This window comes from Crinia signifera, chromosome 2 (assembly GCF_055691185.1).
Source record: "Crinia signifera chromosome 2, ASM5569118v1, whole genome shotgun sequence".
NCBI lineage: Eukaryota > Metazoa > Chordata > Amphibia > Anura > Myobatrachidae > Crinia > Crinia signifera.
In genome coordinates, this window is record NC_139218.1 from 398,302,322 (window position 1) to 398,324,528 (window position 22,207).

The 22,207-nt window shown below is 47.7% G+C and overlaps 1 protein-coding gene across 1 annotated transcript; it reads right to left on the minus strand.

Annotated features, from left to right (window-relative positions):
- Positions 1–7,314: 7,314 nt before the first annotated feature.
- LOC146058623 (olfactory receptor 1-like) lies at positions 7,315–14,871 on the minus strand. The gene is made up of 2 exons (XM_083170897.1): positions 14,821–14,871; positions 7,315–8,292 (listed from the first exon to the last, which is right to left on the minus strand). The coding sequence occupies exons 1-2, from the start codon at positions 14,869–14,871 to the stop codon at positions 7,315–7,317; spliced, it is 1,029 nt and encodes a 342-aa protein (XP_083027023.1).
- Positions 14,872–22,207: the final 7,336 nt, after the last annotated feature.

Here is a 22,207-nt window from a genome sequence, read left to right on the forward strand (position 1 = left end):
CCGCCCGGCAGGTGAAATGTTCCTGGTCATCTGGCAGATGATAAAGAGAGAGGGGAGTAAGAGTGTTAGAGAGACTGAGGAGGGAGAAAGACAGCGGGGAAGGCTGTAGTGGGCAGTCTTGCAGGGTGGGGTGTCATCCGGCACATGCAGGAGAGAGCCGGAGGGGGTGGGGATACACAAGACAGTTGTGGGGTTGTCACTTGCAGGTGCAGAGGATGCATGCTGGCTCCCCCACAACCATACTGGGACCCACTGAGTCCCATGCCGGGCCCACCCCTGCTCTTCCCACCTCCTGCCCGCCCAGCACCTCTTTCAGTAAATGAGGGTGCTGGAGAGTGGAGAATAGACTCTGTAGTGATGGAAAACAGGGCGTGGCCTGTGACCGCAGCATCCCCGAGAGACCACGCCTCCTTTGGCATAGTCTATGCCCCTTTTTCAGGTGGGTGGCATCCAGATGCATAGACGCTGCCTGATCCGTTGGGACTGACATCACAAATGTCGTCACCTTCGAGACGACGATGGTCCCGGTACTTCCCTCACGCCTTCGTTGGATCCGGCCACTATGGGGGGGGTGTCATCACAGGCATGAATGGCCTCAGACTGGTTACACCCACTTGTGGAACACGGTGGGCGTAACCTGGTTGGAGGGGAAGGAGCACACATAACACAGCAAACAGACACAACACAAATTATCCTCACCAGACGCCTACCTGTCCCTTAACTCCTCGGGGGTCCTGGTACCGGCACCTGGAAATAAGCAACAGTAACCTCCCGCAACCTAAGGCAGGGCAATATGCAAAATCACCTAAGGCCTAGCGCCTGCAAAACCTGCGTCCTAGTTCCCGTGAAACCTGGGGCCTAACGCCTGCACAACCTGGGGCCAAATGCCTGTGCAACCTGGGGCCAAACACCTGCGCAACCTGGGGCCTAATGCCTGCACAACCTGGGGCCAAACGCCTGCGCAACCTGGGGCCAAATGCCTGCGCAACCTAGGGCCTAAAGCCTGCGCAACCTGGGGCCTAATGCCTGTCCAACATGGGGCCTAACAACCGCACAACCTGGGGCCTAACAACCGCACAACCTGGGGCCTAACAACCGCACAACCTGGGGCCTAACGTCCGCACAACCTGGGGCCTAATGTCCGCGCAACCTGGGGCCTAAAGCCTGCGCAATGGGGGCCTAACACCGGCACAACCTGGGGCCTAACGCCCGTACAACCTGGGGCCTAACGTCCGTGCAACCTGGGGCCTAACGTCTGCGCAACCTGAGGCCTAACGCCTGCGCAATGTGGTCCTAACGCCTGCACAACCTGGGGCCTAGCGCCTGCACAACCTGGGGCCTTAATACCTGCACAACCTGGGGCCTAATGCCTGCACAACCTGGGGCCTATTTCCTGCGTGACCTGGGGCCTAATGCCTGCACGACCTGGGGCCTTAACGCCTGCACAACCTGGGGCCTACTGCCTGCGCAACCTGGGGCTTATTTCCTGCGCGACCTGGGGCCTAATGCCTGCACGACCTGGGGCCTATTGCCTGCGCGACCTGGGGCCTAATGCCTATGCAACCTGGGGCCTAATGCCTGCGCAATGGGGGCCTAACGCTGGCATAACCTGGGGCCTACTACCCCCGGAATCTGAGGCCTAACGCCCGCACAACCACGCGCCACTGACACCTGACCTGTAGACAACACATTCTGCAAACGGACACGATTTCATGGGTCAAAACACAGTGAAATAACCAGAAAGAAATCAACAGTGAAAATACAGTGGTTAGCGCTGACCCCTCGCCGACCCCTCGCCGACCCAACTGACCGCACTGCCCCGGCGGTAGTGTGATCAGGAGCCCATAGACGACAATGGGCTATCGCCATCTCAGAATGTAGATGTGAAGAAACCTATGGGGGATGCGGCCGGTGTCGATGCAGGGGGGATAGCAGCAGGGATTGGATATTCCTGCTGCGGTCCCTCCTACATACATTGGAGTGATACTTAATATGTACGGCTAACCCCAAAAAACATCGCCACACATACAGTATTGTTTGATAAATGCTGCTTTAAGCCTCCTCTCCATCCAAAAAGCATGATTTCTGTACAGGCCCAACAACTACTGCTGGCTGACACTCAGAAAAACCAACATTATGGAGTCAACCTATTGACACTGTAGACCTACGAACTGGATACCACTATCCTTTAAAGGGATCGTATCAGACCTGGCTTCACCATTAGTAGCGCCTTGAGTCCTGTTGGCGCTTTATAAATAAAACTTATTTAAGGAAGACTCTGAGAGCAGGTGTTGAACTGAAGAAGAACGGAATGACTGAATAGGACAGGGTTAAACATCATGTGACTCAGCATCCAATAAGGATGCAGGGTTGGCAGGAACTAGCTGAATTTAATGGTCTGGTTAGAGGTGGAGTCAAGATCTTTCCGCCCTCCCGCCCTCTCTTTTTTTTTTTTAGGTGGTGGGGTGGTTTATTTGGGCTATTTGGCTGGAAAGAACGGCCGGTTAACTGGTGTCGGGTCATACAGTATTTAGAGGTTAGTTGATCATTCATGGTTGCTTTGACCTTCATTGACGAAATGTAGTTGCTGGATCACCTGGTCGGGGGTGTAGTCATAGTTAGATAGTTGAATGGATATCGCTTGCTGTTAGGCTGTTAGTTAAGTGGCTTAGATGTTACGGACGGAGTTAGAAGATAGCCATTTCCTTTCTTGGTCACCATTATTTAATGCCTTTTATTTACGCATCCAATTTAGAGTTGTTAAAATAAACCATTTCTGCCAAACTCAACTCTCCGAGTCTTTATTTTAGGTCATGCTTCAGTTGCTGGGATGTTCATACAAACAGCAGGGAGCCATACTGTACACTGCGCCACGTCTCGCAGCAGTGTAGAGCCAGAGATTCCCCCTTGAGCCGCCTGTGACCTCCCTGGGCGGCAGCATCACCTGCGGTCCTTCTGCATGTGATATATCACACGCAAAACCATTCCCCGCTGCTGGGAGGGGGTCCGAGCAGGACGTGCAGCAGGTCTGACCTGCGACACCTATGCACATGGGACAGCACATCGGATTGTATCGGTTCTCAAACACCTGCGATAAAATAATGTGATAAAGGTGGGAGATTGCTGACCACAGCGGACTGTCCAAGCTGCGCTAAGCATATTGGGGTAGATGTGTGAAGGGAGGAGAAGTGGCCCATGTCAACCAATCAGCACTGAAGTAACAGCTATAATTTGCATAATATAAAATGATACAGAGCAGCCGATTGGTTGCCATGGGCCACTGCTCCTCTGTCTCAGTTCTCCTCCCTTATCACTGCTCCATACATCTTCCCCATTGTGCCATATATGACATAAAGATACTAGGAGAAAGCGTACACAGCAGTATTAGCCCTGTTGGGGGGGTTTACAGTAAACTCATACTTGCCTACCCCCTGAAAAGCTTTTCCAGGGCCCTCGGTCCCCTTACCCATAACAGAGTACAGAGTCCAAGGGACATCCAATGATGTGATTCGAGATGAATTACGCCATTGTGGCCCCACTGTATAGTAAGGGTGTATTCGCCATGATGCAGTCTTGGTGCCCCGCCCCCTATCAGCCCGGCACATTCCTGCTTCTCTCCCCACAGAAGCACAGAGACTTTTACTATCTGGATGACTAAGTTGTCTACCCTTCCAGATCCTGCGGGAGAGTCTCATTTGACGCTCTTATCTCCCTCTGCCCAGCATGGTAAATTATGTTTCTATTTTTTTGGATTCTTTATTGCAGTCAAGGTTCCACCAAGGTATTTCTGGACTATGACCGTCATTTGCTGCAGTCACTTGCATGATTTCTGTCCAGGCTCAACAGCTTCTGCCGGCTGACACTCAGCAAAACCAAATAGCATCATAGGCAGAATAAAGCTTGGCAGACCATTGTGTTCTTTGTCTTCTTCACTTAGGGGGTTATTCTGGTTCACCCGTAAAGGCAAATTAATTCTCTAATGGACAAAGCCATATGCACTGCAGGTGGGGCAGATGTAACAGGTGCATAGAGAGTTAGATTTGGGTGAGTTATTGTTTCTGTGCAGGGTAAATACTGACTGCTTTATTTTTACACTGCCATATAGATCTCACTTTGAAGTAAAACCCCACCCAAATCTAACTCTCTCTGCACATGTTGCATCTGCCCCACCTGCAGTGCATATGGTTTTGTCCATTAGAGAGTGAATTTGCCTTTACGAGTGAACCAGAATAACCCACTGTCTGCTGCTGCTGTTTTGTGTGTGGGGGCTGTGCAAAGTTTTATTAGTAATCTTTAGCTAAACTCACAAAAAGATTTTCTATTTTTTTGTTTCTTTTTTCACCAAGAGATGGTCATTAAAGTAAGATTTCACAAAAGGCCATATTACATTTAGAATTTATTGCATAAGCATCAGGGTTATAATGTATGTTTTAGAAGTGAGTGAGAAGAAAAGAACTATTACCAACAATTGCAACATTTCCCAAAATATATTGTTACTGATGTTTTATACACATATTTAACCAGCATTTACGATTAGACACGCCCATGTGTGAAGCTAGACACGCCCCTTTTGGTCAAGTAGGTCACACCCCTCACATTTTGTTCGCTGCATTCTAGTACAGACTATAATCACCCTGAAACCTAGTTTGCAAAGCCGGCCAGTAGGATTCACAATACATCAATGCGTTCTGCATAGGATTCTGAACCAAGACTACAGTACTAGGGAAGCCAATCCCGGGGCATTTTTTCAATCCCGGGATTCGGGATTGAAAAATGCTCAATCCCGGGATTCCCGGATCCTGGGAGTGGCTTTCCTAATAAAAAAACAGCCCTGGCCGCCCCGCATTTACTTACTTTTGCGGCCGGGTTGCTGGGTTGGTGGGTGGGCAGCTTCATACTGCCGGGAGCGGTGGGGTGGGGGGGGCGGGGAGCGGGACTGCGAGGTTGCAGGCTAGGTGGGCGGGCGGGAGTGCGGCTTGATACTGCCGGGAGCCGTGGGGGGGGGGGGGGGGCGGGGAGCGGGACTGCGAGGTTGCAGGCTAGGTGGGCGGGCGTGAGCTCTGCCTGCCTGAGCAGCGTGACCTCTGATGTCACGCTGAGAGGTCACGCTGCGCAGTGCTGCCGGGTATGGGAAAAGCCGGGCATGCGCAGTCTAATCCCGAAATCCCGGGATTGGAATCTCCAATCCCGGTGTTTTGAGGGCTAAATCCCTGGATCCCGCCGATCCCGGGATTGGCCACCCTATACAGTACGTACGGTAATAGAAGGTTAGACTTAAGTCTTAAAAGATAACAAAATGTGTCTTAATCTTTAATTATTTGTAATACTTAAACACTTGTTTGATAACCAAATTCACAAATATTGTAGACACACTTCCAAGGATACAGTATTTATTACAAATATTTTTGCTAAAACATTGGGAAAGGGGGTGTTTTCAAACCCTTCTCGCATTATTTTGTTATCAGCTAAATGTATTTTAGGCCAATTGGAGGACAATTAGTAAAATTCTGAGCTGTGGACATAGGCCATGCCCCCTGACACCCCCTAATTTCGGGTGCGCTTGTTTGCCTCCACTTCCACAAATGATGGGAGGAATGTTAACACCATATTGAAGATACATTTAACAGCATTACACAGCATGGATAATTCAGGAGTACATTGAATATGGCGGTGGTGCCGAGAGAAGGGGGAGGGGGCTGGGCCCAGGTTTGATGGAGGGGCCCAGTGTGGCCCCCATTACCTGGCATTAGCAGCTGCTACAGCTCTTCTTAAGCACTTGCTGCTGTGTGCTGAGCTGCAGTGGTGCCAGGTAGGTGAGAATGGCCACACCCCTTGAAATGTACCTGGGCCAAGCCCGGCTTTCTACTGCCCTGGGTATTAGGTAGGTCAGCATCCTGGCGGTCAGGTTCAATATCCAGACTGCCTTCATAAGGCCGGCACCAAAACTGCGTCAACATCCTGATCGGTGAGTATATTCGAGGAGAGTTAGCAGAGGAGTAGTGAGGTTACATGGTGCCTGGAGCATGGTAATGTTTCGGCACCCCCCCCCCCCCTTTTTTTCTTCTTATACTTTAGTATTGCCCCCTATACATTATGCAACACACCACATTATGCCACGCACCGTAATGCCCACTACACAATATGACACACATACTGTAATGCCCACTACACAATATGCCACACATACCGTAATTCCCACTACACAATATGCCATACACCATAATATCTATTACATATTATGCCACATACAGTTATGCTGCTGACACCATTTTACGGCCTACACACATAAATGGCCTTTACAAATGATGCCCCACAGTAACCCCATAATGTATGGGCTTCTAATGTATGTAATTAATGTATGGGCTTCTACCCCATACATTAATTACAGAAATATTTTTAGCTACATGCTCATTGCATGTAGTTCCATGCTTGTTGCCATGCGGGGGTTTGCATGCCCATTGCCAGAGGGGAGTTACATGCTCATTGCCATGGGGGGGGGGTTATATGCTCATTGCCAGGGGGTTGCATGCTCATTGCCAAGGGGACTTACATGCTCATTGTCATGGAGGGGAGGCTTACATGCTTGTTGCCCAGGGGTTCCCTATTAACAGCATGTCAGCACACCCAGAATCCGCACTTCCGGGTAGCGCTGCACTGCTCTGACAGACACTAGAGGTCCAGGAGGACCTCTAGTGTCTGTCTCCTCCAAGGTGGCACCCATTTTTGGTGAGGCTGCCATGGACAGGCAGCATCAGTGCAGCGGAGGAGAGGGGCCCGCTGGCGCACCCTCTCTCTCTTCCGCAGCTCCTGGAAATCCAGCAGTGCCACCCTCGCTATGCCTCTGTTGGTTAGGCATTCATCCCAACATTTGGGACTCACTATAGGGGCATGGGCAGTGCTGTGTGAGCTGTTGGCTGGGCCCCCTGTGCCTCTGTCTCTGTGATTGGACCCCCGGTAATCTGTATGTATCCCCTTAGGTGTGTATGATGAAGGGCACACCTTGCTGTATGTAAGACACTTGGACATTTGGACAATAGCATTGGTTACATGGAGAGAATATATAGTGTTAGGCGAGATATTGTAGACACAATATATTACAGGGTTATCAGGTGCCAGAGCAGCCTAACTAACAGCTTGAATAATGTAACTTTAGTCCGCCTGCATCTGCGCTGCGCAGCACTGTGCCCATTCTTTCTGATAATTCCATATGGCGGCTGCAGTGTGGGCGTGGCCATAGTATGAGTGACAGACAGTGAGCATTTGGTGGCTGCCTCTGGAGTGTGTCACATGTGTCCTAATTCTGCTCCATCCTCCTTATGCCACAAAATCAACCCTCCTTTTAAAAACATTTCTCATGGTGCTTTTGATCTCCCCGGTCCGGAGACAGTATATGATGGGATTGGCCATGTGCGGGAAGTACGAGTACAGGCAGAGGATCAGGACGTTCACATCAGGGTTAAAGGTCACTTGGGCATAATTGGTGATGTACACAGACACTCGTGGGCCGAAGTATAAGCTAATTACCAATAGTTGCGTGGTACACGTGTAAAGCGCCTTACGCCAGCTATCGGCGGCGCCGGAGAAGTGGACGGTATTGATGATGATGATGTAAGACAATATGATGAAAAACAGCGGGATGAGCAGGACGCACAGTGCCGCCACTAGTATAGCTCTTCTGGTCCGCGTAACGTCCGCTTGCGCCAGGCGCAGGAGGGATGACGCGGAGCAGAAGCAGCTGATGACATCATTCTGTCCATAAAAAGGAAGTTTTGCAATCATCAAAGGGTTAATCAATGCAACAATGGCGGCCAGGAACCAAGAGAAGAAACACATAGCTAGGGTTACTTTGTGGGTGATGACGGAGGAATATCTCAGCGGTTTACAGATGGCGACGTAACGGTCGCCGGCCATCAGCAGAAGGATGAAGGAATCCATAGTACCCAGCCAATGAACGCAAAATAGCTGCAAGAAGCAGCTCAGAGAGGACAGTTCTCCAGCCTCGGACCAATACCTGGCGATGATTTTGGGCAATGTAATGGTGTCAAAGAGGAGGTCGGACAAAGCCAGGTTGCAGATTACTATGTACATGGGCTGGTGCAAGTGGCTGTGTAGAAGTATCAGGGAGATGACAATTCCGTTAGCTACCAGCGCTGAGCAGTAGACCATGAACATTGCTAAGGAGACCAGTACGTGGAACCGCGGTGGCACGCTCGGAAAGCCAATGAGCACAAAGTAAAATTCGGTAGAGTAATTGGCCATTGATTGGTCTGGACGATCCTCTCTGTGACACGCCTGGGAAAAAAGGAATATACTGTAGATGAGAAGACAAAACAATCTCATAATACATTATATACAGTTATATATTTACTTGAGACAAAATGAAACTTAAACTTGCATCTGTTTTATAGAATACTAGTTAGAAGCCCATGAAAATGACGTCTTCTGTAATGTACTTTCACTTTGAGCTGTGACCGTTTTTAGCCCACAGACTCTCCACTCCACCCCCAGTCCCTATCTGCTCCTACCTCCAATCTCTGTCTTCACAGCTAACTCTCTCCACACCCAGCAAGTTTGAAACAGATCAGTGTCCCTGCAAAAATAGTTTTCACTTTCTGTTATGACAGGGGAAATTTACAGACGATCCCGTGTAAAAGATCTCAAATAGAGATCGAAACGTGTTGGCAGTGACTTGGATAAGCAACAGCTGAACTCATTTGGACGACCTGACTCACACCAGAGGGACTACACACGGGGCCCCGTGGAATAAATCCTTTGACCTCTGTGGTGTCAGCTAGCCCGAGATGAGCAACACAGCCTGCTTTTTAATATTTTTTGAATAAAGGATCCAATATATTTTTTACCAGCTTGGAGTTTGTCTTGGCTTCACTATACAGGAGAAAGATCATCAGACACGCTTTTATTAAATCAACTAAGTGTGAGTACATAGTAAGGGGGGATACCCGCCTTTATTCAAATATCCATACAGAATACAGAGATCGTGTTTTGGCTATCTTGTGAAATACTCTAACATTCCCGTTCAGTGTGAGTGGTTAGAAAGGGGACATCCCCCGACTATTATATTCATCATTAAGAATTTTGTGGTATACCCTGTATTGTTTATAAGCGTGCCTGTAAATCAACAGTACTATACGAGGGCGGAACTCTCTTTCTGTTTTTGTCTTTCATACTCGACCATCAAATACATGTGAGACGGAATCCAGATACGGGCCTGCAAACAGGGAAGTTATATTTTTTATATAGCGCTAATCTACGGTGGAGGGCATACATCTTTTTTCTAATTTCCTCACCTTGGAGGTTTGGTGTTCCCTCCTAGCCCTCACTGTACCTTTTAGCTTTATTGCGCAATAGGAATCCCACCAATCCCTATATATTCTCTAACTTTTTACATAAGGTCCGCTGGCTAAATCATTATCAAATAGTATATACCTATTAAAGGTATAATCAGGCGCAACTTTTTTGTATGATTAAATTTAATAAGTTCTGTTGCACTAACTTTGCTATATACTTTCATATTCATCTGAAGTGTATACAAAATACAAGGGAAGCTACAATTGTTTCTAAATAGGTCTGAGTTGCCCAGAAGGACATTACTAATATAATTGTCCAATTAAGGTGGATGCTGATGCATTTTATGAATCAATGAATATAGCATTTATTAATCTTTTTTAAGGTGTATGTAAATATTCAGTCAGCCCGGGCCAGGTCCCTGGGGTAGTGCCCCCCCCCCCCCCAATTAAGGGGGGGTCCATGCCATGCTGTGGGTGGTGGGCTGTTACCAGTAAAAAGTGTAAAAAATAGAAGAAAGTATTAGGTTCAGTTGCAGAACAACAAGTCCCAGCAAGTCTCGCTCGTATGGCAGGGCATTAATGAGCCCACTGGTTCTTGTAAACAAACGGGCGCAGTAAAACACACACACACTGTAATAAAGTATAACTGTAATACACACCACACACATACAGGACATACTCACCTACAGAATCCACCGTAGGCCTGTCCTCTTCTCCAGTAGAATCCATAGGGCTATATGTAACCAATATCTCTGAATTCTATTATCATGTAGTGTTCAAGATTGGTTACTAATACCATTCAGTGTGCTGGGGGAACCAATGTCTTGTTTAACTTATTCAGTATTATTAACCCCTCCCTTGCATGCACCTGACTGGTATTACTGAACTAATTTGAGCATCTACCACTATCTGTATGAATCCATAGGGCTACCTGTGAATAAAAATCCTACTCACCCTTCCTCAGGTGTAGATTGTGTCCTCTTCCGTCCATGTAGCATCCCCGGCTCCAGCGGACTGAGGAGACACAAGTGTGTTGATACTTGCAGCTCCTCTTCGAGAATGAGGGAATCTTGGTGATGTCAGTGACCGGCTCTTCCCTCAACCAATAAGGAGCATGATCCTGGGGAGCTCCATGCCTGATTGGCTCTGTGCAGCTCCATAGAAGCCCATGTTAAATTCACCCTTGAATCTCTCTGTACCCACCCCTGCACCTCTCCGTCCTTACATCACCACTACACCTCTCTGTCCCCTTGTCACCATTGCACCTCTCCGTCCACCTGTCACCTCTCCATCCTTCCATCACCGTTGCATATCTCTGTCCCGTGTCCCCCCTGCACTTCACAGTCCCCTCTTAACCATTGCACCTCATTGTCCCCTTGTCACCACTGCACCTCTCCGTCCCCACCCTGCATCTCTCTGTCCCCACCCCTGCACCTCTCTGTCCCCCTGTCACCACTGCACCTCTCCATCCCCACCCCTAGACCTCTCCATCCTCCCATCACTGCTGCACCTCTCTGTCCCCCCTTAACAATTGCTCCTCTCCATCCCCACCCTGCACCTCTCCATCTCCACCCTGCATATCTCTGTCCCCACCCCTGCACCGCTCTTCCCCTCTGTCAATACTGCACCTCTCCATCTCCCCTTAACCATTGCACCTCTCCGTCACCCCTTTATGGCTCATGGTGCTCCCATAAAATTAACATGTAAACATTAACTTATTTTAAAAAAAAATGCTCCCCAAACCTGCACATTTTCAATCCTCTAAGCGGACAGCAGGTTAAGGGCGGTCAGGCGGACAGCAGGCGATGGACAGGCAGAAAGTAGTATAACCCACCTGCCCCCTCTCCCACACTAGCTGCGGCTGGGTCCTGTCTCCTTCTTTGCAGCCTGCACACCAGCCAGTCCCGGCACAAGCTGTAGAGTTCAGCCATCACAGCCCCGTGCTGGCTCTGCAATGCCGGCAGGCGGCAGCTGTGATGGCTGTCACTGGGGGGAGAAATGCCACAGATTGGGAATAAGCGGGTTGCAGAATCTGATGTTTAGTGACTGTCCTTAGAGCAATAGAGACAGAGACTATTATTCTGTATATAATGATCTACAATATTCTGACCAGGCCCATTTCTATAGAGACCACAGTCCTTGTACATTATACTGTGGATGCCAGGGGGAGAGACAGGAGGACTACACTCCAAGCCATTACCTACAGACATAAGATACCTTACACGATCATATTCTGGGGACTTCTTCCACAGGCAGTGTCTCCGTTCTGTTCCTGTGCCCGGAACCTGTATTTATAGTATACACCTGAGCGCTGTATTTATATTATACACCTGAGAACGGAGTGTGGGCCCCCAGGGGAGACCTCTGGTATTGGAGAAACATAACGTAATGCAGGAAAAGTGCTGACTACATTTAACATCTTGTGGTTGAAAAAGAATACATTGCTCTTTCTCTGCCATTGTATTACATTTTGGTGCTTATGTCTTTATTAATATCTGGGGAAATTCTCCATAACATATTAAATGTAACAACATTTTAGGTCCAGTTTCTAATTCCATATTTAACAGAATGCACCATTGCTTTACCTCACCTTCCAATGACATCCGCTGTTATAGAAAAAGTTGCTGTCTCCCCCAAATTGTAAAGAAATATAGTGTTCAAATTGTGCTGGGCAGGGCGCCGGGGGGTGGGCCGGGGCAGCCGACGGCACACTTGTGGGTGGTCCCGGACCGCCGACGCCACTAAAGTGGGCGGACCGGGCCGCCGATGTCACTAAAGTGGGCGGGCCGGGCCGCCGGCGTCACTAAAGTGGGCGGGCCCGGCCACGCCGAAGATGCTGTCACCACAGTGGGAAGGTGTCTTGATGCCGGGGAAGCGCCGGGCATCGCCGTCTAAGGTGGCGCTGGGCTTCCCCATGCAAGGAGTCGGGCAGGCACCAGGCTGTTTTAGCGGGGTGCTGCTAGAGGGGCAGGGCGCATTTTGCCCTTTAAAAAACGGGCAGGGCACAGCACCCCGCTAAAACAGCCTAGCGGGAACACTAGAAATATTTGAAATGTAAAAAATTGTTACAAGTAAACTGTTGATATGTGGTTTTATGGTTAATCGCTACAGTACGTGCTGCCTCTTAACTATGTATTATTGTGCATGACTCATTTGTTGAACAGGAGAGTGAGAGTGGGCGCTCTACCTCGGTTTCCGGCTGCTAAGTCTGGTATGTCCAAACCCAGGGTAAGTTAAATAACAAGAAGGTGACTAGCGCTCAGGCTATAACTTGATAACGGAGATGATATCTAGTGTGGTACAGCTTGCGTGTAAAGCAGGGTTATAAATAACAACAGTGTCCTCACACTTCAAAGACAGACACAACTTTGACCCCAAAGGACTGCAATTTACAGCTATTGAGGCCCCCAAAAGAAATTGGAGGGGAGGGGACTTCACGGCCACCCTGGATAAAAGAGAGATGTTCTGGATCTACCAACTCAATACTCTCAAACCCAATGGCTTAAACATAGACTTCAACCTAGGTGCAATATCCAAATAAATGCCACTCAAGAAATAACCCACATGACATATGGTGACAGTAGCGCACGCAGGGGGGGTTTCTGAGTACCCAGAAACCCCCCCAGGAGTCTAAGAGCCCTCATCTGAAAGCTGAGGGTCCCCTCTTTCCATGGGTACAAGAATTGTAAAAATCGGCCCTTGGAAACCGGAGATATCTGACTTCAAAGGAGTGGTCCCCATCCAAGCCTGTTAATTGTTATTCCCAGTCAGATATTTCAGGTTCTCTCTGACTTAGAGTTTTTCTGAGGGAATATTCCATAAGCTAAGACTCTTCCCCTTTGAGGGACACTAGTAGCTTGTCTTTACTGTTCCCAGAACCAGAGATATCAGCCTTCCAGCAGCTGGTTACTGCTCCAGCTCCACACACTTGGTATGTAGTATTATAGCCTCGTGGGCAGATTGCTCTGCCTCCTTAACTCTGATCCCATAGTCCCCAATACCATTTGGTAGGTGGGATTCTCTAGTTTTTAATTCCATTTAAATCTAAGAAATCTATTTCTGGGAACTGGAGATATCTGCAGTCAAGCAAGTTGTCCTCCCACCAGAAAATTATGAATAATGAGCCCACTCCACTATACTATACAGTACATCCCTCCTCTGCGTATTAAACATCCTCTACCACCCTGGAAGTTATGTATAAGGGCCCATTAATTCAGCCCAATGCCCCCTTCTCCCACCCCATCTCCCATCATCTGTACAGTAAAGGGGTAATTAGTGGAAATTACTGATCCAGGCCCTACATGCTGAGCGGTTGATATGATACCCCCTACCACTCGCAGGACATCAAAGATTTCCCCACCCCTACTGCTTGAGGTTCGGTAGGTGCCCCAATACATTGCTATGCCCAGGGGTCTACACTGCTGTTGACGCCCCTGTATGTATGTATGTATATGCATGTATATATATATTTTTTTTATTATTATTATTTATATACATTTGGTCTATCTATAATACTTTAACTAACCCGGCATATACTGGGTCACCTAAGTGTCCATCTTCGTGCTTTGCTCCGCCCCTCTGGAAACCCCCTTCTGAAAATCCTGCGTTTGCCACTGGGTGACCAGCATTTGAGATGATTGGCTCCTCCCGGCACATACACAAGCAAGGGTTAAACAGTAAACACCCACAATTTGCCCACCAGCCCCCATGTTCACTTTCAAGCAGTACCCCCATTTCCAGCCCATTCCGTCATCAACACACACATAAGGTCGACACACACCATGTCGACCACTTCCTGAACTTGAGATTCCATGTAGAGCCACTAGACTGCCACACATCATGCAGCATCTGACTCTCAGCGTACTAACATGGGCACAAGGTCTACATAATATATGTTGACCTTTTCCATAAGCCAGCACACCTGAAAGCACTTAATGAATCTGATTGTATACAGATTACTGGTGCATCCACACACCTGATGCTCTGCAGTCACATGCACCAATGAACTCCGCTCATCAGCACTTGTCATCAGATGGACAGCAACAACACCCAATGGACGCCCGCCTCCAAGGGGCGTATCCCACGAACAAACCCTCATAAAAACACTTCAGCAAAGCAGCTCACTTATCCTTGAAAAAGACCCCAGCGGGGTTGAAACGCGTTGGACAGCACCTCATACACAGCCATCTACAACAAGCCTCCTCCCCTCTGGGAGTGCAGCCCGAGTTACTCCAGAGATCAGGAGCACCCGGCGAACGCCAGCCAGCGGGACCCGGAAGTGCTTCTGTCTCTGTTGAAGCGACGCGGTTACTCACTGGTGATCTGCACGGCTGTGCAGACACCAGCAGGATACAGTCCACTCAGCGGCGAAGCGGCGAGGGACGGAAGGATTGAGGACATCAGCGGTATCAGGTAAGTGTTAGGTGCACCGCTTGGCCAGCAGAGAGGACGCTCTTTAACCTGAGCGACACCTGGACACTTATCATGACCCTATGATAAGACTGTGACCTACCATCTTCAGCCAAACGATTTCTCTGTGCACTAATATCTCCACAGCATCCATCTCCACCCAGCACACAGACTGTGTTCACCGCAGGAGGTGAAACGGAGTGTGCTTGTGTGACTTTTTACTTTTTACTGTAAGACTCTGGACTCTGGCTCTTGCAGCCACCACCAGCCCCCCACACCCCTCCTATAGCGGGCTCCCATCCCTCACCACCCCCACCATTGGATGTCATTTTTTACTAAATGACAATAAACACCTTTGCTTTCATTATACTGGCACACTGTTGTTATTTATAACCCTGCTTTACACGCAAGCTGTACCACACTAGATATCATCTCCGTTATCAAGTTATAGCCTGAGCGCTAGTCACCTTTTTGTTATTTAACATGACTCATTTGTGTAAATAGCATCACGAGTAAATAATATACATGAAACTTAAAGGTCAGACTGTCTAGACATCAGGTGCAGGAATATTTACGGGATGCGGTCATTTGGTCTACTGCATTATGGTCGACAGTCATTAGGTCGAATCCATTAGGTCGACATGCTAAAAGGTCGACATTACTCTAGGTCGACATGGGAAAAGGTCGACATGATTCTAGTTCGAAAGGTCATTAGTTCGACAGGTCATTAGTTCGACAAGGTCATTAGTTCGACAAGGTCATTAGTTCGACATTGTCTATGTCGACATTCACAAGGTCGACATGGAGTTTTTCACTGTTTTTTGAGCCAACATGTGCCGACAGGCGGTATTTCATGCCCTACCATCCACTAGGGCGTGGTGGGAGAATAAAATAGTGTGCCGAGCGTAGCGAGGCACCGTGCCCGACGCATTGCGAGCGCAGCGAGCGATGCGAGGGGATGCAGTGCACTTTAAACTGTGTCCATGTCGACTGTGTTGACATTCAGGTAAAAAAACAGTGAAAAACCCCATGTCGACCTTGTGAATGTCGACATAGACAATGTCGAACTAATGACCTTGTCGAACTAATGACCTGTCGAACTAATGACCTTTCGACCTAGATTCATGTCGACCTTTTCCCATGTCGACCTAGAGTCATGTCGACCTTTTAGCATGTCGACCTAATGGATTCGACCTAATGACTTTCGACCATAATGCAATAGACCAAATGATCCCAACCCATATTTACATAACTACATAAAAAATATCTGCATTTGCAAAAGTAGCTCACTGTGCTATTGGAGCAACAAAGTGCTGTATGGCTGTACAGTACTTAGCCTAGGAGAAATTGATATCTTATTTTATTGACTGCTGTTTGTCTTTTACCATATGTATCCTATCATATTCAATAAAAACTACTCCGGATTGAAAGTGTAGACTAATCTCCTTGTTTACATTTGGTATGCACCTACTAACTTGTAGACATCTGCCAATATAATCACTTACTGTATTATATATCTTTCCTAGCTGTGCTAAGAACGTAAGCTGTGACCACCATTTTAAGTGTGACTCTATAATGCTTAAAATGGTGGCTTCCTTTATTTATATGGCGCCAAAAGAGTTCTACAGCACCTAAGAAAGTACATACACTCAGGAGCACACAAGAAAACAGAGACTTGCATTACATGGCACTATTCAAAACAGGGCACTATTTCCTTATATAATCTCCCTATGTCTGTGCTACTTTCTACCAAGGCAACCATTTCCTGGACAACTGAATGTTGGCTTTAATCCCGAGAAAGTTTAAACTCGGAGGCTGAGACTTCAATGTGAATAGTTTTATAACATGCTAATGTCAGGGAACAATTGATGTGTTGGGGTAAGAACACATTTGTGGATTAGCATAACTAATCAGAATCTCCAGTATTGTATTTTTCATATCAATAAACTGTTCCCTTCTGGTTCTAGTTCCCCGTCCGTTCCATCCAAGTTCCTGAACTCCTCACAATCACGCTGTCACACCAGGGGGCTTAGTCGACAAGACTGAGACCTCTGGTGGGGACCTGGACCGGTACCTGAACCGGGGAGGTTGGAGAGGACCCTTGCGCATGGACTGCGCGACAGTGCACCCAGAGCCAATAAGCAGTCAAAGGTAAAATACAACCAGATTTATTATGCAGAAGGTTGTAACGGTACAGGCAGTAAAGTATGTAGGAATAATGACAGTTCATGCAGATTGCAATACTTTACAGATGTGATGAATGGTATCGATGGTGAAACATCGGATCCGGATATCGGATATGGAAGCTGTGGGTCCGGAATGACGGACGGGAAGCTGGAGCTTGACTGTGGGTCCGGAATGACGGACGGAAGCTGGACTGGAGATCCGGAATATCGGACTAACGATGATGATGTGGGAACATCGATGGTGGATGATGCTGGAGCATCGGAGGGCCAGAGTCCCGGAGCTAGGCTTGGTCGCTGGGCTGAATGGAATAACCTGGACTTCACAGGAGATGGAATAACCTGGAATACACTGCAGCATGGAAGACAACACCAGCAGAGAAATACACTTGCACGGAGACAAGGACAGCTGACCATACACTGGAGACAACTGAAGCACTAGCAATGGTTCTGAGAGCTCCCAGCATACTTATCCCCACTGGGTGGCCAGGATTGGCCGAGGAAGTATGACAGGGAGATCAGAACCAACAGGATTGGACAGCACAGACATGTGACTGGAAAGAACATGGCAGCCCCCATGTCTGCTATGGCGGGAAAGTGTGTTTGTGCACACCATGCTGGATACTGGGAGCAATGGCGGCGGACAGGTGGATTGCCGTGCACTGGGGACTGTCACTGGGAGACAGGACGCCGGCAGAGATGACGTCTGGACCGCAAGCTGAACCTGCGGAGGCACTTAGCCGGTAGGAAAGTCTGTCTGACAGCTCGGATCGTGACACACGCCTTTAGGCCTCCTGCTCCACCTTCATATATCAAAGGTCTCCATTTATGTGGTCTAAGTTGAACAAAGAACCCAGCTTTTGTTTCCCTCCAGCCCAAGGGCAGTATTCAATGAGAAAAATTCGCTGTGATTTCTGGAGAGTTTGTGCTTTTCACGCGGTGGAGAGAGGTTTTTTTTCTCCAAAGGCGAGCCACCCTATTCAATGTGAAATATTCTCCGTCTTTCTAAGTGATTCTCGCCGTCTCTCTCCGTGTAGAAATTCTCCATCTTTTGATGGAGAGCAGGAATGTGAACTTTTAAACTAAAAGGGTGTTTTTTTTAATTTTGGTGTAAAAAAATCAGGTTTTTTTTTCTGTGAAGGGCCATGTTATTTTTATTCATGTGCCTATAGCACATGAATATATATTTAATTTTTAAAAAAATATTTTTTTACATTTATTTATTTATTTATTTTTTTACACAGTGCAGCCAGCAGGGGGCCGGAGCGCTCGAGCCGCTCATTAGATATTCATATATTCACTGCACCCGAAGCACGTTCAGGTACAGTGAATACTGGGTCCCCCGCTGGCTATAGGGGGGGCAGCCTGTGCTGCCTGGGTCCAGGGGAGCCCTGCTCCCCACCCCATATCCCCTGCAGCAGCCAAGAGAGACTTTAATCTCTCTTGGCTGCTACGTCCCCCGGCTCCCTGACAGCTCCCTGCCGCGGACGCTCGTCCGCTGCAGGGGTTAAGACTCGCCGCGAGTGGCGGCGAGTCTTAAAAACGTTGAATAGTGGGAGCAGGAGTGGCAGCGAGCCCTCCGGAACACGGAGAGTGCACGGCGAGCAAAAAAAAATGCTCGCCGTGCACGGAGAATATTTCCATTGAATACTGCCCCAAGACAAGAGTTACCCCTCAGATGTGACACTCTAGAGGCACATAACACAATGATGTCTCCTCCTTGAGTTTCTCCTGCATATGCTGCTTTATTTTTTTATGAGCCTAACAAAGAAAGCCACTGGTGATGAGGATGTCAGGTCTCAAAGAATTTGCCAACATTTATGACAACTCTACTATGACTACATCTTACACAGTAACTATTGATAGAATGTTGGAGAATTATTATAATGACAGTATATAAATGAGCATGTCAGTGAGTCCAATTGACTACTGAAAGGGGAAAAAAACACTATCCACAGACCATTACACAAACTCTCTGTGCTTACCTTAAGCAGCACACCCTCCAGTGTTTTCAGCACAGCTGGCAACCTTGTGAGCAACTGTAAAGAAGAGATTATTAACAAAAAAATCTTTGTCTGCCTTAAGCCCATTGGTAGCTTGTTTTGTGGGAGCCCAAATAAACCAAGCACTTCAGCCTCAATAGTTACAGTCCCTGTTGCTTAACTGCTTGGTTTGAAAAACTATACATGTCATTTTTAATCTCCAACCTAAGAATGAGTGGCAGGTTTCAAGGACTATTCCATCTTGCTCCACGTTTCTTTTCTGCCACTGATGTGTGGAATTGTTTCATAGATATACTATAAACTGCTGTGTGTTTGTGCCACTGCTCTGTTGCATAGCAACCAGCCAGCTCTCTGCAGCATTTAGCCAGTATAGGTGAAAACAATATTATGAATTACGCAGGAGTCAAAATTTACTTGAAATGAATATTATTGAGGATACTAATACTGTAGGAACAAAAACTCCGTCCCTTTAGTACTAGATTGCAGAGCTTAAATCAGTATGGATCGCTAATTGGAGAAATCAGAAATCCAGCGATTATTGAACAACTGTGTATATGTACTAGACTCAGTTTGAGTGACAGGAACCTGGCAGGGGGGGGGGGGGGGACATGGTATTTTCTGGGTGTGTCAAAAAAATGCAGGTGTGCCAAGGTGTTTTTGGGGAGGCCTGTCTACGTTGCAGATTAGTGTCAGACTCAGACTCTACGCACATTTGCTCACATTTGAGGGCAAAGTCTCTTCGATGTTCAGGGATTTGCATATAGATCTGCGAGTGGATAGCGATCTGTGATCCATTTGCAAATTTGCATGATGCATTCTCTCTTTTTGTCTGGGTGGTGGCCAGAGCTGGCCCTAGGCTTAGGCAAACTAGGAACATGTCTGGGGCATATCGAATGCTTAGGGGCATGCAGGTCATACACCTGAGTCAGCAGCGGCAGGAGAACCAGTGGGGGGAGCAGAGACAGTGGAGGTTGGGGTAGGCAGTTATAAAAAGGGACACCTTCCCTGAAGGAGGGCTGGTGTGCATGCCTAGGCACAGCTCCTCCTCCTCCCATGGGTCTTTGCAGAGTCCTGCAGAAAAAGTTTGCACTGAATAACTCCCTGCTGTCACCCCTGGCTTCAATATCTGCAGTCCAGGCCAGGTGAGTGCTGTGCAGGGGATGTGTGTGTGTGTGTGTGGGGGGGGGGGGGGGCTTTGGTTGTAATAATATGCCGCATACAGTATGTGTAGATGGCATTATTATGTGACATTATGTGCATAAGGACATTACAAATGTGCAGCATAATTTTGAGGGATTGCTGCATTAATTTGCAGTACAAAATTGTTTGGAAAATGGGCAAAACCATGTGCACTGCAGGTGGGGCAGATGTAACATGTGCAGAGAGAGTTACATTTGTGTGGGGTGTGTTAAAACTGAAATCTGAATTACAGTGTAAAAATAATGCAGCCAGTATTTACCCTGCACAGAAACAAAATAATTCACCCAAATCTAATTCTCTATGCACATGTTACATCTGCCCCACCTGCAGAGCACATGGTTTTGCCCATTTTCCAAACAAATTTGTGCTGGGATCAGATCTGAATAAAGGCCTATGTGTATAAAGGTATACTATTGTGTGGTAGAATGTGCAAGGGGCATTACTGTGTTACATTATGTGTTTAAGGACATACTTTTCTGTGGTAGAATGTGCAAGGGGCATTACTGTGTGGCATTATGTGTATAAGGTGCACTACTGTGTGGTGTAATGTGTATAAAGGGCACTACTGTGTGGTGCAGTGCGAATAAGGAGCAATACAGTGTGGTGTAATGTGAATAAGGAGCAAATGGGTCAAGTGTGGAACTAGTGATGGTACTAGTGGGCGATAATCAAAATTACTGTAGCTAAGGCCGGCTCTGGCGGTGGCTATCTAATCGCAGTCATCTGATACTTCTCAGATTAGCAATCCATGCAAATTTAGGTTCTTAGAACCAAAACCAAACATTGGGGTTGGTGCACATCTCGGTTCTGCAGACTGGCTATGCATCCTATTCGCACCTGGCAACAGTAACTTTGTTATAGTGGATACTGGGGGGGGGGGGGGGCAATTGCTTTGGGGCTCAGAGGCTTGAGGAGCCAGACTCCCCTCCTCCCAGCTCATATCTGCATTAGTGCTTGGCTTCATCTGAACTTTGACTTACACCCACCCAGCTTCAGTATGCCCCCTACTGTGCAGTTGCAGATTCAGATTATATAGAAATTTTGCACCACCTCTCATTGGCAAATATAGGATTTATAGAGGGGGTTTTCGAAATACAATCTCCAACTCTGTGTAACATTGGGGCAAAAGCAGGAGTCTGGGGAGCAGTACATATTGGTCTTTTTATACATTGGATTCTGTATGAAATATAGAATTAACCTTTAAAGATAGTATACGGTATGAGCTGTATCAAACATATTTAATAGAAATAACATAAGTGCTTAAGAAAAGGTTTATCTTCCCATGATAAATAAATACACAAACATAATAAAATTAGTAGGAGACAGGGCTGCTTTTTCTCAGCAGACATTCTCCCACCTCATGGTAAGGCTCCTGTCTCTTCTTCCTGGCAGCTGCTCTCTGGTCCAGTGCGCTGATTGAGAAAGCAGATCCACACACACACAGCAAACTTGGTAGCAGAAACTGCTACCACTGGGCATGTGCAACAGCTCAGCTCTGTCCCTTACTCTGCATGATGTGGTGACAGCCCTACTGATCATATTATATACCATTGCTGTTGTCATAATTTGAGCCACTTGTCAGAAGGAGGGTGGTTTCCGGGCAACTATATGGGGGCATGTCCACGATGATGCAATCACACTGGCCACACCTCAATACAGTAGTTTCCTTATTACACCAATCCCCCTCGTTTATGGCAACTCCCCTCCCCCCTCCTCCTCCACCCCCAAATCCCAGAGTGGGCAGCAAAAACGTAGGTAGGTAAGTTGGTAAGTATGACCTGGGGGCACCACAATGTGGAATTGCACATGACTTCCCCTCACACACCTGGGCACGCCCCTCCCCATATAATGATTCCCCAGAGTGCGCAGTCTGAGTGTAGCCCAGGAATTACTCAGCGGCTGTGATAGAATCAGACTAATCGGGGGCGGAGCTGACGTCACATGACTTCCCCTCAAACACCTGGGCACGCCCCTCACCATATAATGATTCCCCAGGGTGTGCAGCCCAGGACTTACTCAGCGGCTGTGATAGAATCAGGCTGAACGGGGGCGGAGCTGACATCACATGACTTCCCCTCACACACCTGGGCACGCCGCTCACCAT

Coding starts and splice junctions, on each gene's coding strand:
- LOC146058623 (XM_083170897.1), bottom strand. CDS start 14,871: ATGGATGCTGTGGAGATATTAGTGCACAGAGAAATCGTTTGGCTGAAG. Junction 8,293..14,820: donor AAATCGTTTGGCTGAAGATG/GTAGGTCACAGT, acceptor CTTTTTTCCCAG/GCGTGTCACAGAGAGGATCG.